Source organism: Hypanus sabinus, chromosome 16, assembly GCF_030144855.1.
Source record: "Hypanus sabinus isolate sHypSab1 chromosome 16, sHypSab1.hap1, whole genome shotgun sequence".
NCBI lineage: Eukaryota > Metazoa > Chordata > Chondrichthyes > Myliobatiformes > Dasyatidae > Hypanus > Hypanus sabinus.
Genome location: NC_082721.1, coordinates 74,525,970 through 74,541,218, shown reverse-complemented (window position 1 = coordinate 74,541,218; position 15,249 = coordinate 74,525,970). Strand labels below are relative to the sequence as shown.

The 15,249-nt window shown below is 45.2% G+C and overlaps 1 protein-coding gene across 4 annotated transcripts in view; it reads right to left on the bottom strand.

Annotated features, from left to right (window-relative positions):
- Positions 1-15,249, bottom strand: part of LOC132406450 (hepatic lectin-like) — an 86,890-nt gene that overhangs the window by 9,372 nt on the left and 62,269 nt on the right. For all 4 annotated transcript variants that reach the window (XM_059992141.1, XM_059992143.1, XM_059992142.1 and 1 more), the window contains 3 exons: positions 6,450-6,506; positions 3,042-3,113; positions 1,648-1,793 (listed from right to left, as the gene is read on the bottom strand). In XM_059992141.1, the coding sequence (XP_059848124.1) occupies positions 1,648-1,793; positions 3,042-3,113; positions 6,450-6,506 (275 nt within the window). The remainder of the gene's footprint in view (positions 1-1,647; positions 1,794-3,041; positions 3,114-6,449; positions 6,507-15,249) is intronic.

Sequence of the window (15,249 nt, the reverse complement as noted above, 5' to 3'; positions counted from 1 at the left end):
ACAGCAAATTCTGCCATATTGATCGTTACGTGCAGGGACTTTGTCTAGCAGACTGGAGTGGTGGCGAGTCTGCCAAATATGGTCTGACAGGAATAGTCTCTCTCACATCAAATGTCAAAATTTTAAGTTTTGATTAGCCAAGGCTGCAAAGCACTGTGTTCCTGGTGAAACCAAAAAAACTAACAGCAAACACATTACTGATGAGTAACCGTTGCTTAAGAAGATTGCTTTGGCATTTTCGCACATTTAACGACTACAAGTAGATCAGTTATGTGGGAGTTCGTGACAATATTTTCTGTATAATTGTGCATAGTTTACATCGGGCAATTTCCAAGTTTGTACAGTCGGTGGCATTGCTACATATTTCTTGGAACAACTTGTGCTCAAACACAAACCAGGTCACAAGCTCAAACCTTTGGCAGAGTGGGTGACAGGACAACAGCACACATCCTCCACCATCTCCTTCAATGCAAGGACCAGCGAAGGTCAGAAATGAAAGAGTTTTGCTGTGGAACTAAACAAATAGTCTGTATCTATCCCAGCCATATTTCAGTCTGTGAATATTGGTGCATCACACCGTTTAATCTCAAGGATAATTGAGGGAAGATCCTGGCTTGGAATGCCAGTTGTTAAGAACTCGCAGGTTTTGTTTACTGTGGACTGTCAATGGAAGAGCGCCTAAGTAAGGCGGGACTATAACATCAGTAACAGGCTTCTGCGGTCTGTACAGATAAACATACAGTTACACACACAGGGGGAGAGGAAGAGAGTGGTAGAGGGGGAGAGGGAGAGAGGTGGAGGGGGGAGTGGGGGAAAGGGAGGGAGAGAGGGTCAGAGAGAGAGAGGGAGGGGAGAGAGAGGGAGGGGGAGAGAGGGGGGAGGGAGAGGGGAAGGACAGGGGTAAGGGAGAGAGGGAGAGAGACACAAAGAGAGAGAGAGAGAGAGAGAGAGAGAGAGAGAGAGAGAGAGAGAGAGAGAGAGAGAGAGAGAGAGAGAGAGAGGAAATCACTGGAAGATGGCAACCCTGTTTACAGGTCACTTTAGGTGATAATTTGTATGTGGATTAGGAACAACACATCATTTTACCAGCGTGTAACCTGTGAAATACTTCGTACTTAACATTTCTCTACGTTTCACCTTGCATTACAAATATCTCTCTCTCCCATCATTTATTCCAGGGATTACTGAACTTTCCTAATTTACCATCTCAAGACTCCAAACCTTTCTTCCCCAAGCTCAATACTTATACTTAATCACATACATACAAATTACATTGTTAACTTTTATTTATCTTTCTTAAGTTACTATGTTATAAGTAGATACTAATAAAGGTAGTGGTTTTAACGTCAATCCCAAACTCCATGTGTAATCTATTGCTGCTGGTTCATTTCTAAAAGGTTACAGTTTGCAACACAGTGAACTCGATTTTCAGCAGTTATAACATAAGAATGAATAGCAAAATATTTAAATAAGAATGTATAAATAAATGGAAAAGAGCTGTCATTGATCTGCAAAAAATATTTATCCAACTGCCCGGCACTTAGTTATGTATGGCTTCTCTCCGTTTTTGTGACTCAACGCCATCATGAAGCGAGGTGCAATCTGAAGATGTTGGTCAGCTTGACCGTTCAACAAAAAATCTCCTACCTGTTCTTCGGCATTGTTAATGACAACAAGATGGGCATCTAACAATTCACAATGTCTCTGGGCATCATCCCAGGTTTTTGTACTTGAGGAAAAACTGTAACAGCTTTCCCTGAACCGAGTCCATTCTTTGGGACATCGTAGCAGAACTGTGAAGAAATTGAAGTACTGTTAACGGCTGAGGCAGTGTCCTGCTTTGCATGAACATATTTCAGGGATACCTGAAAGCAGAGCATAATGTGAAAATCCCTGAATGGATGAAGCCTCAAAAGGAGGCATCAATCATTAAGGACCACCATCACACAGAACATGCACTCTTCTCATTGTTACCATCAAGGAAAAGGAACAGTAGCATGAAGTCACCCACTCAACTTTTTAGGAACAGCTTATTCTGCTTGGCCAGTATATTTCTGAATAGACACTGAACCTACAAACACTTCCTCAGCAAATCTACCCTGATTTTTGCACTACTTATTTAATTTATTGTTATGTATACCTCTTGTTAAAAATTATCATTTTATTACCGTAAATTGTAATGTACCAGTACCATAAAAAAACAAATTTCATCACACGTGCCATTAATATAAAACCAGATTCTGATTCTGATTCTTATACATGGATGGACATATTTCAGGGATACTCGGTTGCCGAGTGTAGGGACGACATCACTGAATGGATGATGCCTCAGAAAAGGGGCATCCATCATTAAGGACCCAAATCACACACAACATGTCCCCTACTCCTTGCTACTATCAAGAAGAAGGAGCAGGAGCCGGGCGACACATGCACAATCTTTCAGGAACAGTTTTGTGCCCTCGGTCATCATATTACTGAACAGTCAGTAAAGGCATGAACACTTCAACAGCAACCCCTCTCCTTTTGCACTGTTATTTAATTTATTGTCTGTGTGTGTGTGTGTGTGTGTGTGTGAGAGAGAGAGAGTGTGTGTGTATATTTCATTGCCATTAATATTTTCTATTACCATGTATAGCAATATAGTGCTACCCTAAAAAAAACATGATGTGCCAGTCTTGAATATCGGATGCTATTGGACTAGAGTGCTGCCGTATTAGTGTACTACTACAGTTCTCTCGGGGGTTACCGGCGGAGTTGTTTCAGCAAAGGAGTTTGAAGCCCAACTGATTTTTTTCGAATCGGACGTTGGGGCTGGTGGTTCTAGAAAAGTGTCGGATCAGAATGGATGGAGAATGGGCATCGGAATGGAGAAGAAATATAGATGAACAGGAAACTTTGGAGCCGAAAAGGGTTACAGTATGGTGATTGTGGAATAGCTGAAGCAATTTTAGCAAACAATCCACTCTGCACTGGATCAACATTTGTGAAGGTTCAAGCTTAAAAATTGGACATATATTTCTAGCTGATAATTATTAACTTACTGTTACTCCTCTGCAAAATATCGTCCTCAAGTTCGGTGATGGAACGGCCGGTCTTCGTGAAGTTCACTACAACTGAATGAGGACAACACGTCAGATTCTTTTTTTTCGTTCCCATCCAGCCCAAGTCTATGTCTTAAAGAACAACGACGATCGTCATCAATATCATTGATAATAAAATAAAAGGTAAATCTATGGCACATGAGTGAATCTGCAGATATTGGAAATAAATAAAAACACAAAATGCTGGCAGAACTCAGCAGGCCAGACAGCATCTATGGGATGAATTGATGCTGTCTGGCCTGCTGAGTTCTGCCAGCGCTTTGTGTTTTTATTAAAGGTAAAACTATGTTGTGCACAGCTATGTCTGATATTGAATCAGTCAGCGAGAAAGACAGTCAGGCTCATTGCATTCTTTCGTTTTCAATGAAAGTCGAGACATAAACCAATATTGCGCCAGATACAGGTTTCCCTGACAACACACGCAACATGCTGGAGGAACAGGGCTGGTCAGGCATTATCCGTGGAAAGGAATAACCAGAGGACGTTTTGGACCAAGACCCTTCATCAAGACTGGAAAAAAAATGAAGTCGCATTAAGAAGGTGGAGAGAGGGAAGAAATATATACCAGGTGGGAGGGGATGGGTGAAGCCAGGGGTTGGTGGTGAGGGGAGGTGCGAGTAAAAGACTGGGAAGTTGATTGGTGAAAGAGATAATGTCATGGTCCGGTCCGTGAAGTCCGCGTACTGGCTCACGTTCTGGCCCGTGGACTGCGGACTCCGGTTCTTCTGGCTGTCCATTGTTTCAATTGGGCCTAATCATAGACACCCGATCCTCATATGGGGGTTAGAATATAAATGGCCCTGGGTTCGAGGATGGTTGCTGGTTCGTCTTGTCAGTACCTTGTCCTTGCCTCTGTGCTGGTTTGTCTGGTCGGTATCCTGTCCTCGCCTCCGCGGGGTAAGTCTGGCCGTACTTGCCGTTGCCCTACGGTGGGATATGTCCCTCCCGGTCCTTGCCTCTGTTGGGTAAATCAGGCCGTCTTTGCCGTTACCCTGAGTCCAGACAGATTCCTTCCTTCCCTCTCAAGCCCTGACGGCTACCCACGCCTGAAGCCCTGCTGGCTACTCACTCTTGAAACTCTGCCCTGAAACCTGTGTCTGGAGCCTTGCCCTGCAACGTGTGTCTGGAGCCCTGCCCTGCAGCTTATGTCTGAAGCCTCGCCTGCTCCCTTTCGCCTTGAGCCTCGCCTGCTCCCTTTCACTTCGAGCCTCGCCTGCTACCTCTCGCCTCAAGCCTCGCCTGCTACCTATCTCCTGGAGCCTTGCTTGAAACCTTGCCGTCACCACTGTCAAGTTCAACCACCGGAGCAAGATACAGAACTCTCTTTTGTTGTTTTGAACTGTCTCTGTGTCCACACCTTCGCTAGGTAGGTCCGACAGTTTCCCGCTACCTAGTGTTAGGAACTGTCTCGTTATGTTCCGCGTTCAGTGTATGAGTCGCGGCCCTACGTCCTGCTACCTAGGAGGGGCCCCAGCTCTGTGTTCAGCATTCCTATTTTCCTACGACCAAGTCTCTGTGTTCTGCTTTCCTGTTCTCCCTTGACCAAGACACTGTGTTCTCGTCTTGACGCTGTGCCTCGCCCAGCCCAGGAATACCTTGCACAACTCTGTGCTGGAATTCCCTCGTCCTGTGCTGGGGTTCCTTTTTCCTGTCCAGGAGTCTCACATCCAGTCCTGTGCCTCTCTTCCTCCTGTAGCCACGTCTTTTCCTCGCCTGGTTCTGGAATCCGAGCCCGAGTCCAGATCCGGGTTCCGGGTCCTTGCCCAGTCTCTGGCTTGGAGTCCAGACCTGAGCATCGAAGAACCTTAGCATCGTCATGTCCTCGTCCTGGTCCCACTTCGAACCCAAGTCAATACCCAGGTTCTGGGTCCTTGTCCAGTCTCTGGCTCGAAGTCCAAGCCAAGGCTCCTAGTTCCCAGTTCCATATCCTGGTTCTGCTATCCTAGTCAAGTCCAAGCCCAGACCCGGAGTCCTTGTCTAGTCCGGGACCTGTGTCATGCCCAGCGACGTTTATTCCTCACTTCACCTGCTTCCTTCTCACGCTTAGTCCTGTTCCTGGTAGTTTAGTGTCTGTGTCTTGCTTTTGGGTCTGCTTCCAACACTCCCCTTATGACAGATAAAGGACAAGAAGGGGGCAATCTGATTACAGACGGGCACAGAAGAAACAATCCATAAAAGAAACAGAAGAAGGAGGGGCACCAGAAGGGGCGATAGAGAGGTAAGAAAAGGTTGAAGAGAGTGAAACAATAATGGGGAGTGATGAAGAGGTTGGGGGTGCAATTGCCGGATGTTGGAGAAATTGATGTTCATGCCATCAGGTTGGAGGCTACCCAAAAAGAATATATGTGTTGTTTGCACAACCTGAGTGTGGCCGCAAGTTGGAAGTAGAGAAGGTAATGGACTGACATGTCTGAGTGGGAATTGGAAGGAGATTTAAAATGGGTGGCTACAGGGAGATTCGACTTTTACTGACGGACTGAGTGAAGGTGCTTGGCGAAGTGGTATATATCAAGGTACAGGAGTCCGCAGCGGGAGCAGCTGTTCGAGTAGATCACCGCAACAGATTCACAGCTGAAGTATCACACTACCTGGTAAGGCTGCTTATAGCCCGGAATGGAATAGTGTGGAAAGCGGGACAGAGGCATGTGTGGCATTTGTTCCGCCTGGAAGTGTAAGTTCCAGGAGGGGGATAAGTGGAGAGGGCTGAGTGAACAAGGGAGCCGTGTAAGGGTTATACCCGCAGAGAATGGACAGTGGGCTGGGGGGGATACAGGGAAGAATATGCTTGGCGGTGGGATCCTGAAGGAAATTTGGTAGTTACAGAGAATTATGTGCTGGACACGGAAACAAATGGGGTGGTAGGTTAGGACACGAGGTACTCGCTCCCTGGTGGGTTGGCGGGAGGATGGGGTGAGGCAGACATGTGCGAAATGGAAGATATACGGGTGAGGGCAGAGATGATGGTGGATAATACGTGGCACCAGTTCACAACATTGGTGACTCACAGCAGATTCACATGTGGGATATGACTGACAGCCAATTGCGGGCAAAAATTCTACACAAAGATTTTAAGTAATGTCCTGAGTAGGGCTAGCTCAAGGCAGCAGCTATTTCGATAGGATGGGAGGATGGGGTTCAGTGAGGTGGGACATGATAGAGTAAACTCTGAAGTGACACTGACAGTTTCGACCTATCTCTCTTTACTTCCAGCATCCACAAGTGGAGGTAATTTCCTCTAGCCTATAAATCAGCTCGAGCTTGAACTGATGGCCGGACTCAGGAGAACCAATGCAGGATATGAACCATCTGTATGTACAGCAATTCAACAAATTGTAGTTTTATACTCACCATTACTCTTACACTGAAAAAGCTCATTCTTCAGACCAGCGATTAACGTTGTTGTATCTGAAATGGAAAATAAATGCTCACCCGCACATAATCATCTAGTCAAAGAAAGAAATGGTCTGTGATCCAAAATATTTCTTCATCATTATTAGGCAGTAGGACATTTGTAACAACAGGCATCTTGCAGGGGAAGCACATTGCATGAGTTCGACAATTCGTGGTGGATACAAGATATTGTTCATTGCATTATTTATAAAATGACAGTAATTGAAACGGATGGGCCGCTGATTCTGGAGGCTATTGTTCGGATATGGAAATTGCATCTTTGAAGGTTGGAAAGACTGCTTTTTGCAATAAAAGAAATATTAACAAGATATTTTCATGGGGAGTACTGTATAAACACTGTGACGGACGCTACACAAAAATATTGAGCGTCTGCCACACCAGGTGGAATGGAGTTGGACAAAAAACACCTAGAAACATAGAAACATAGAAAATAATTGCAGGAGTAAGCCATTCGGCCCTTCAAGCCTGCAACTGATCATGCAACTCAGATCCCTGTACCTGCTTTCTCTCCATATCCCCAATCCCTTTAGCCACAAGGGCCACTTTTAACTTCCTCTTAAATATAGCCAACGAACCGGCCTCAACTGCTTCCTGTGGCAGAACATTCTACAGATTCACCACTCTCTGTGTGCAGAAGTTTTTCCTCAGCTCGGTCCTAAAAGTCTTCCCCTTTATTATTAAGCTTTGACCTTTCGTTCTGGACTTCCCCAACATCTGAAGCAATTTTCCTGTATCAAGCCTGTCCAAACACTTTAAAATTTAATACGTTTCAATAAGATCCCCACTCAGGTGGAATATCATGAATATATTTCAAGCAATTTGGGGGATTTGATGAGGCAAGATTCTTGTGCATACTATAGGTGTTAAATCTACATTCAATGCTGATGCAACAGCCATAAACGTTCAAACTACTATCACAGCCCTCTGACACGTATTTCAAGTGAAGAGGCATTACATTGCAAATTTAGGTTTGCTATGTTGGAAATTTTTCGATCGTCATTGTTAGGATAGGCTTGTACCTCCTTTTGTATAGCGATACAGTATTCGATTGTTTTGCGACTTAATGTCGCTGGGATAAGTTAAACTATGTTTTTTGTGGCTCATAGAACATAGAACAATACAGCACAGGTCAGGGCCTTCGGCCCACAATACTGGGCCGACCCTTAAACCCTGCCTCCCATATAACCCTCCATCTTAAATTTTGCCATATACCTGTCTAGTATTCTCTTAATTTTCACTAGTGTATCTGCCTCCACCACGAACTCAGACACTGCATTCCACGGACCAACCACCCTCTGAGTAAAAAACCTTCCTCTAATAACCCCTTGAACTTTCCACCCCTTACCTTAAAGCCATGTCCTCTTGTATTGAGCAGTGTTGCCCTGGGAAGAAGCGCTAGTTGTCCTCTGATCCTCCTTCTCTCCAGAGAGTAGTGTCCTAGCTCCCTTAATCTGTGATCATAAAGCTCACTCTCTAAACCTGACAACTTCCTAGTATATCTCCTCTGTACCCTTTCCAATGTGTCCACATCCTTACTGTAGTGAGGTGACCAGAACTGGACACTATACTCCAATTCTGGCCTAACCAGAGCTTTATAGAGCTGCATCAGTTCCCGCGACTCTTAAACTCTATCTCTCGAATTATGAAAGCTAACTCTCCATAAGCTTTCTTAATTACCCTATCTGCCTGTGAGGCAATGCTCAGGGATCTAAGGACATGTAACCACGTATCCCTCAGCTCGTCCACACTTCCAAGTATCCTGCCACTTACTTTGTACTCTGCCTTGGAGTCTGTCCTTCCTAAGTATACCACCTCAAACTTCACTGAGTTGAACTCCATCTGCCACTTCTCAGCCCACTTCTGCATCCTGTCAATGTCTTTCTGCAGTCATAGACAATACTCTATACTATCCACAATACCACCAACCGTTGCGTCATCTGCAAACTTGCCAAACCACCCTTACTCCCCCACATCCAGGTCATTTATAAAAATCACCAAAAGTAGAGATCCCAGAACCAATTCTTGTGGGACACCACTAGTCACAACCCGTCAATCCGAACGTACTACCTTCACGATGAACCTATGCTTTCTGTAGGAAAGCCAATTCTGAATCCACCTGGCCAAACTTCCCTGGATCCCATGCCTTCTGACTTTCTGAATAAGCCTATCTTGCGGAACCTTATCAAACGCCTTACTAAAATCCATGTAGATCACATCCACTGCACTACCCTCATCTATATGCCTGGTCACCTCCTCCTCAAAGAGCTCTATCAGGCTTGATAGACATGATCTGCCCTTCACAAATCCATGCTGACTGTCCCTGATCAGAGAATGATTCTCTAAATGCCCATAGATTCTGTTTCTAAGAATCTTTTCCAACAGCTTTCCCACCACAGACGTAAGGCTCACTTGTGTATAATTATCCGGACTATCCCACTAACATTTTTGAACAAGGGGACGACAGTCGCCTCCCTCCAATCCTCTGGTACCATTCCCTTGGATAACGAGGACATAAAAATCCTAGCCAGATGCTCATCAATCTCTTCTGTCTCCGCCTGCAGCAGCCTGGGGAGTGTTCCATCAGGCCCCGGGGTCTTAACCGTCCTGATGTATTTTAACAACTCCAACACCTCTTCTGACTTAATATCAACATGCTCCAGAACGTCAACCTCACTCATATTGTCCATACGGTCATCAAGTTCCCTCTCATTGATGAGAGGCTCTTTCTTAAGGCACTAATATACCTCGAGGTTGATTCAAGAAACGCTCTTTCCACAAGTTTCCTATGGTTCTTCTCCAATTAGAAGACAACCTTGCCTCTTACCCTATAGCTCAGCATGTGGTGTCCATTTATACAGAAATAGTGAATGATTGTATCTGCCGCTTGAAAATAAAGACGTAGAATCTCTGCAGATGCAGGGAGAATGTTGTGCAAATGTAAACAACTAAAATGAGAAATGGAAGTCTGAGATACAGTCATTGAAATTTGTTTTCTAACAGCTTCAGATTTTGTTTATGAGCCCCGAGGATTTATCCTGCTGGAGAAATGAGGTGTGCTTCCCCTTGTTTCCATTCATAAATATTTTCCCGCCTTACACAACATACCAATGGTATTTTAAATTATTTTCCGAAGCTGCACATCACACCCGCAGTATCTGAGACTATTTTAACAGCGATGACAGCTCAGATATTCTTGATATGATGAACTGATTGCTCTTTTCCTGTAGTGTAACTACTGTTTAGTGACACAACCTGGTGACTCTGCAAGCCCTCATTCTCTGCGCACTGCTAATAGTGCTGCTCTTCTGCCAGTGACGCTGAAATTGAAAGAAGGACTTGTGCCTCAAAAAGGCAATATTGAATTGGTTTGCCTCTGCCATTCTTTAAATACTCCAGAACGTAATCAGCCTGGCAAAGTATGTGGAAGGTGGAGATTCTGCTAGAATTGAATATGACTCCAGTTAAATCATTGTTTAGGCATGGTATCTGCTTCTGCTCACGACTTTTCCGACATAGTCTGTAGAACAATACTGTCTGCAGCTGAGATTCACAAACATTTGCAGGGACTGGTAAGTAGAACTTCTGGAGATCATAAAGGCTGAAGAAACAGAAGCAATTTGCTGCAGATTTATGACAGTAACAGGCGGCTAGAGAGTTTCGACGTGCTCTACAATTTCTGACTGACCTGCTTCGCATCTCCTGAAAGATCGGAATATTAAAGAATAATAACAAGATAACCGGACCATGCGCTGTATGGGAATATGCCATCTTTCAGATTCAATTGCATATTTTACAAAGGCCTGCTGCAAACGTGCTTTCTATTTATCTTAATTATCGGCATACCCTCCATCTGTGAATTTAACTCAGTCTCTGTGTCTCCATTTTATAGGCTGGCTAAATTGTTTAGGTGGCGCTGATGAACTACAGGGATAGCATGCTGGCAGCAAACCAAACTACTCAATATGTTATCAAAGACACAATCTAAAACAATTACTGAAATCAATAGCCTGTAACTTTCTTTTACTATTTTAGCCTTTGAACAGCCTGTACGATCTGGTACTTTTGCACTGTGATTTGAAGAATGTAGTGTACACGGGCTGAATCAGGACGACAGAGCACTGACACGTGAGCGGACAACGAACCAATGTATGACCATATTTAGAGCGGTTTAGGAAAAGATATAAAGCCGCAGGACCTGAGTGCGTGGAATCAGCCCAGTTAAGTGTCGGGCCAGTTAGAAAAGTCAGGTACAGGCATAACCGAGATGAAAGTTCATGGGCACAAGATCCTACCGAAGCGTCAAATACCGGATCTGAGACCGATGAAAGCCACACTGTTTGGCCGATATGTGCACTTGGACAGCTTGAAAAGTTTGATCTGTCAGTCGGTATCGGGGCAGGAGGAGAGGGAACGGCCGGGGTTTGCTCGTTGCTCTCCGGAGTTACTTGATTCTCTGTTGAATTGAGGCTATGGTATGTAAATAACATTCGCTTGGATTGTCTGCAGTGATGACTGATTTCAGGCTGTGCACTCAATTTCATGCACTTCAATTATGAAGGTTATTTGCTCTGTTTTATTATTGCACAATTATTTTCTGTACGTACCATAATAAATATATTTTGGACGTTTTGATCTTTGAAAATATCCACGTTCTCTACATTGTTCAGCATTTTATATTCTATTCCCACGTTCTCACTACCCCCTTACTGCAATTAACAGACAGATTAACATTTTAAATTGAAACAAGAGGCAAAGAGGGAAGTAAGGGAAACACGGAGAGAAGTGTTTATTAACTGATCAGGGAAAAAAAAGGGCTAGACTGCACAGGCGCATGACATAGCGGGCCAAACGTTTAAAAGAGTAGAGGAAGTTTTCAACGGTCTTTTAATTCGAAGCAAGAGGCGGAGAAGGAAGAAGTAAAGGCATCTCAGAGACAAGTGTGACGTAGCGCGTCAATGGATTAAACAAAAAAAACTGCCATATAAAGCGGCTATCATCGGAGTGGACTGAGGCAGAGTGGGTCGGCTTTGGCTCAAACTGGCTTCTGCGAGAACAGGCAGGCAAGGTTTGAAAGGCGCACGACTGCGCAAGCGCGTGATAGCCGGCCTCGGAGATCAACGGGAGAGTTTAAAAAGCGAGCAGAGGCTGACGAGGAGCTTCACTCCGAGGTAGGGCAGGGTAGCTAATTTAATTAATTTAATTAGCTTACGAGTAGGTAATGGAGGAAGCAGTTACGGCAGTTGAGTGCTCCGTTTGCAGCATGTGTGAAGTCAGGGCGGGCACAGCTGTCCCTGATGACTACACCTGCAAAAGATGCATCCAGCTGCAGCTCCTGACACACCGTATTAGGGAACTGTAGCTGGAACAGGATGAACTTCACATCATTCGAGAGGCAGAGGCAGAAATAAACAAGAGTTACGGAGAGATAGTCACCCCTAAGAGTCAGGAGACTGCTAGCTGGGTGACTGTCAGGAGAGGGAAAGGGATTAGACTGAATGAGCTGAGCACCCCTGTGGCCGTTCCCATCAATAATAAGTATACCATTTTCAATACTGTTGTTGAGGATGACCTACCAGGGACAAGTTACAGTGGTTGCGTCTCTGGACCCTCAGCTCGAAGGGTAGGACGGAAAAGAGGAGAGCAGTAGTGATAGGGTAGTCGACAGTTAAGAGGGCAGATAGGAGACTCTGCGGAAGAGATCGAGAATCCCGGATGGTCTGTTGCCTCCCTGGTACCAGGGTCCACGTTATCTCAAATCCTCAGTATTCTCAAGAGGGAGGGTGAGCAGCCGGATGTAGTGGTCCATGTAGGGACCAATGACGTGGGTAGGAAGAGTGAGGAGATCCTGAAAGGTGAGTTTGGGGAGTTAGGCGCAAAGTTAATGGACAGGTCCTCCAGGACAGCAATCTCAGGATTGCTATCAGTGCCACGTGCAGGTAGGTTTGGAAATAGTAAGATAATGCAGATCAACACGTGGCTGAAGACATGGTGCAGGAGGCAGGGCTTCTGAGTTATAGATAATTGGGCAGTTTTTCAGGGAAGCTGGGACCTGTTCCGGAGGGACTGTTTACATCTGAACTGGAGGGGGACAAATATTCTTGCAGGTAGGTTTGCTAGAGAGGCTCCAGTGGATTTAAACTAGATACTAGGGGGGAGGGGAACCAGAGTGTAGGAAGAGATATATTGGAGCAGGAAGGAAAAGAATATAGTAAAGATGTTTGCACCATTAGAGATAAACAGAGAGGAAGAGGTGGAGAATTTCGAAAATACATTATTTTAATGCTAGGAGCATTGTAGGACAGGTGAATGAGCTTAGAGCATGGACTGATACCTGGAAATATGATGCTGTAGCTATTAATGAAAAATGGTTGCAGGAGGGGTGCAATTGGCAAATAAATGTTCCTGGATTTTGTTGCTTCAGGTGTGATAGAATCGGAGGGACAAGAAGGGGATTTTTTGCATTGCTTTTCAGAGAAAATATTGTAGCGGTGGTCTTGCAGGATAGATTAGAGGGCTCGTCTAGGGAGGCTACTTGAATGGAATTGAAGAATGGGAAATGTGTAGTAACACTTATAAGGGTGTATTATAGACCACCAAATGGGGAGCGAGAATTGGAGGAGCATATTTGTAAGGAGATAGCAGATATTTGTAGTAAGCACAGCGTTGTGATTGTGCGAGATTTTAACTTTCCACACACAGACTGGGAAGCCCATACTGTAAAAGGCTGAATAGTTTGGAGTTTGTAAAATGTGCGGAGGATAGGTTTTTGTAGCAATACAAAGAGGTATCAACTAGAGAAGCGGCAGTGTTAGATCTCCTGTTAGGGAATGAGATAGATCAGGTGACAGAGGTATGTGTTGGTGAGCACTTGGAGTCCAGTGATCACAATGCCATTAGTTTCAATATAATTATGGAGAAGGATAGGACAGGACCCAGGGTTGAGATTTTTGATTGGAGAAAGGCTAACTTTGAACAGATGTGTAAGTATTTAGATGGAGTAGATTTGGACAATTTTTTTTAACGGGAAGAATGTCATAGAGAAATGGAGGTCATTTAAAGGAGAAATTTTGAGGGTACAAAATCTTTATGTTCCTGTTAGGTTAAAAGGAAAGGTTAGAAGATTCAGAGAGTCATGGTATTCAGGGGATATTGGAAACTTAGTTCGGAAAAAGATAGAGATCTGCAATAAAAATAGGCAGCATGGAGTAAATGATGTGCTCGAGAAATATAAAGAATGCAAAAAGAATCTTAAGAAAGAAATTTGAAAATCTATAAGAAGATATGAGGTTTACTTGGCAAGTAAGGTTGTTATGGTCCAGTCCAGAGACCGCATTCCTGCTCTTGATCCGGTCCACGGACTACGGACTCCGGGTACTGTAGCCGTCGCTCCTTTCAGTTTTAAGCCCAAAAGATAATCTTGGCTTATGGAGGCGCACCTGATGCCTATCAGCTGGCAGGTGTATATAACGGGCTCTGGGACTGAGTCTAGTTGGGGGATCGTCCTGTTTTGCCGTGTTCTCCGGTTTGTCTTCTATGCGCTGATCTCGCTTTTCCGTCCGGTTCACCTTGTTCGCGCTGTTCGCCTGTCTATCCCGTTTTGACCTGGTCGTCCTGTTTGCGCTGGTCGCCCTATTTACCCTGCTCCGAACCGTGCGTGATGTTTGTCCTGCTTGTGATGTTCGACCGGGTTCGTTCTGTTCGTCCAGGCTTGGAGTACCGACCATTAATCAACTAGTTCTGTAAGTTCGTTCTCATAGTCACCATGGACCGAGATCCATTCCGATCCTTTGCCTCCGTCGGATAAGCAGGCCGGACTGCCGTTGCCCGGCGGAGGTCTCTGACCCTTTCCTACCCCTCTCTTCCTACGTGTTGTACCCCGCTACTCCCCGGGTGTCCCGCGACCTGTTCAGGCCCCTGTGTTCCTGCCTAGGAAACCGGGCCCTGCCCAGCAGTTATGCGGCCCGGCCAGAGGACTCCGACCCTTTCCTACCCCTCGCTTCCGACGGGTTGTGCCCCGTACCTGCCCAGGTGTCCCGCGACCTGCCCAGGATCCTGTGTTCCAGACTGGAAGATTGAGCCCTGCCCAGGAGTTATGCGGTCCGCCCAGGGGGCTATCCTCCCAGCATTCCTTGTCCCATAGATGCATCCTCTAGCCCAGCCTAGATCCTGCCTTGCCATGAACTCGAAGATCCTGCCTTGCCATGAACTCGAAGATCCTGCCTTCCCATGAACGCCTGGATCATGGCTGGCCAGGAACTCCGGGATGCTGGCTTCCCAAGAACTCTGGGATCCTGCCTTGCCTGAACTATCTCTGATCCCCAGAATCACCATGAACGTCACGTCTCTCATGTCTCCCCATCTTGTTTTATCCTTTAGCTGTTCCTGTCCTGCCCCTCGTACTTCAGTACCTGCGTCCTGCACTTGGGTCCAGCCTCCTGTCCCCTTATGACATAGGTGAAGTAAATCCTAAGGGTTTCCACAAGTATATTAGTAGCAAAATGATAGTGGGGGATGAAATTGCTCCCTCGGAGAATCAGAGTGGACAGCTATTTGTGTAGCCAAAAGAGATGAATAGATTTTGGACTATTTATTTTATTCGCTATTCACAAAGGAAAATGATCTTGAATTGTGTAAGGTAAGGGAAAAAAGTAGGGAAGTTATGGCAACTATCCTGATTACAGAAGGAAGTGCTGGTGCTTTTAAAGAATATAAAAGTGGATTAATCTCCAGTTCCTGA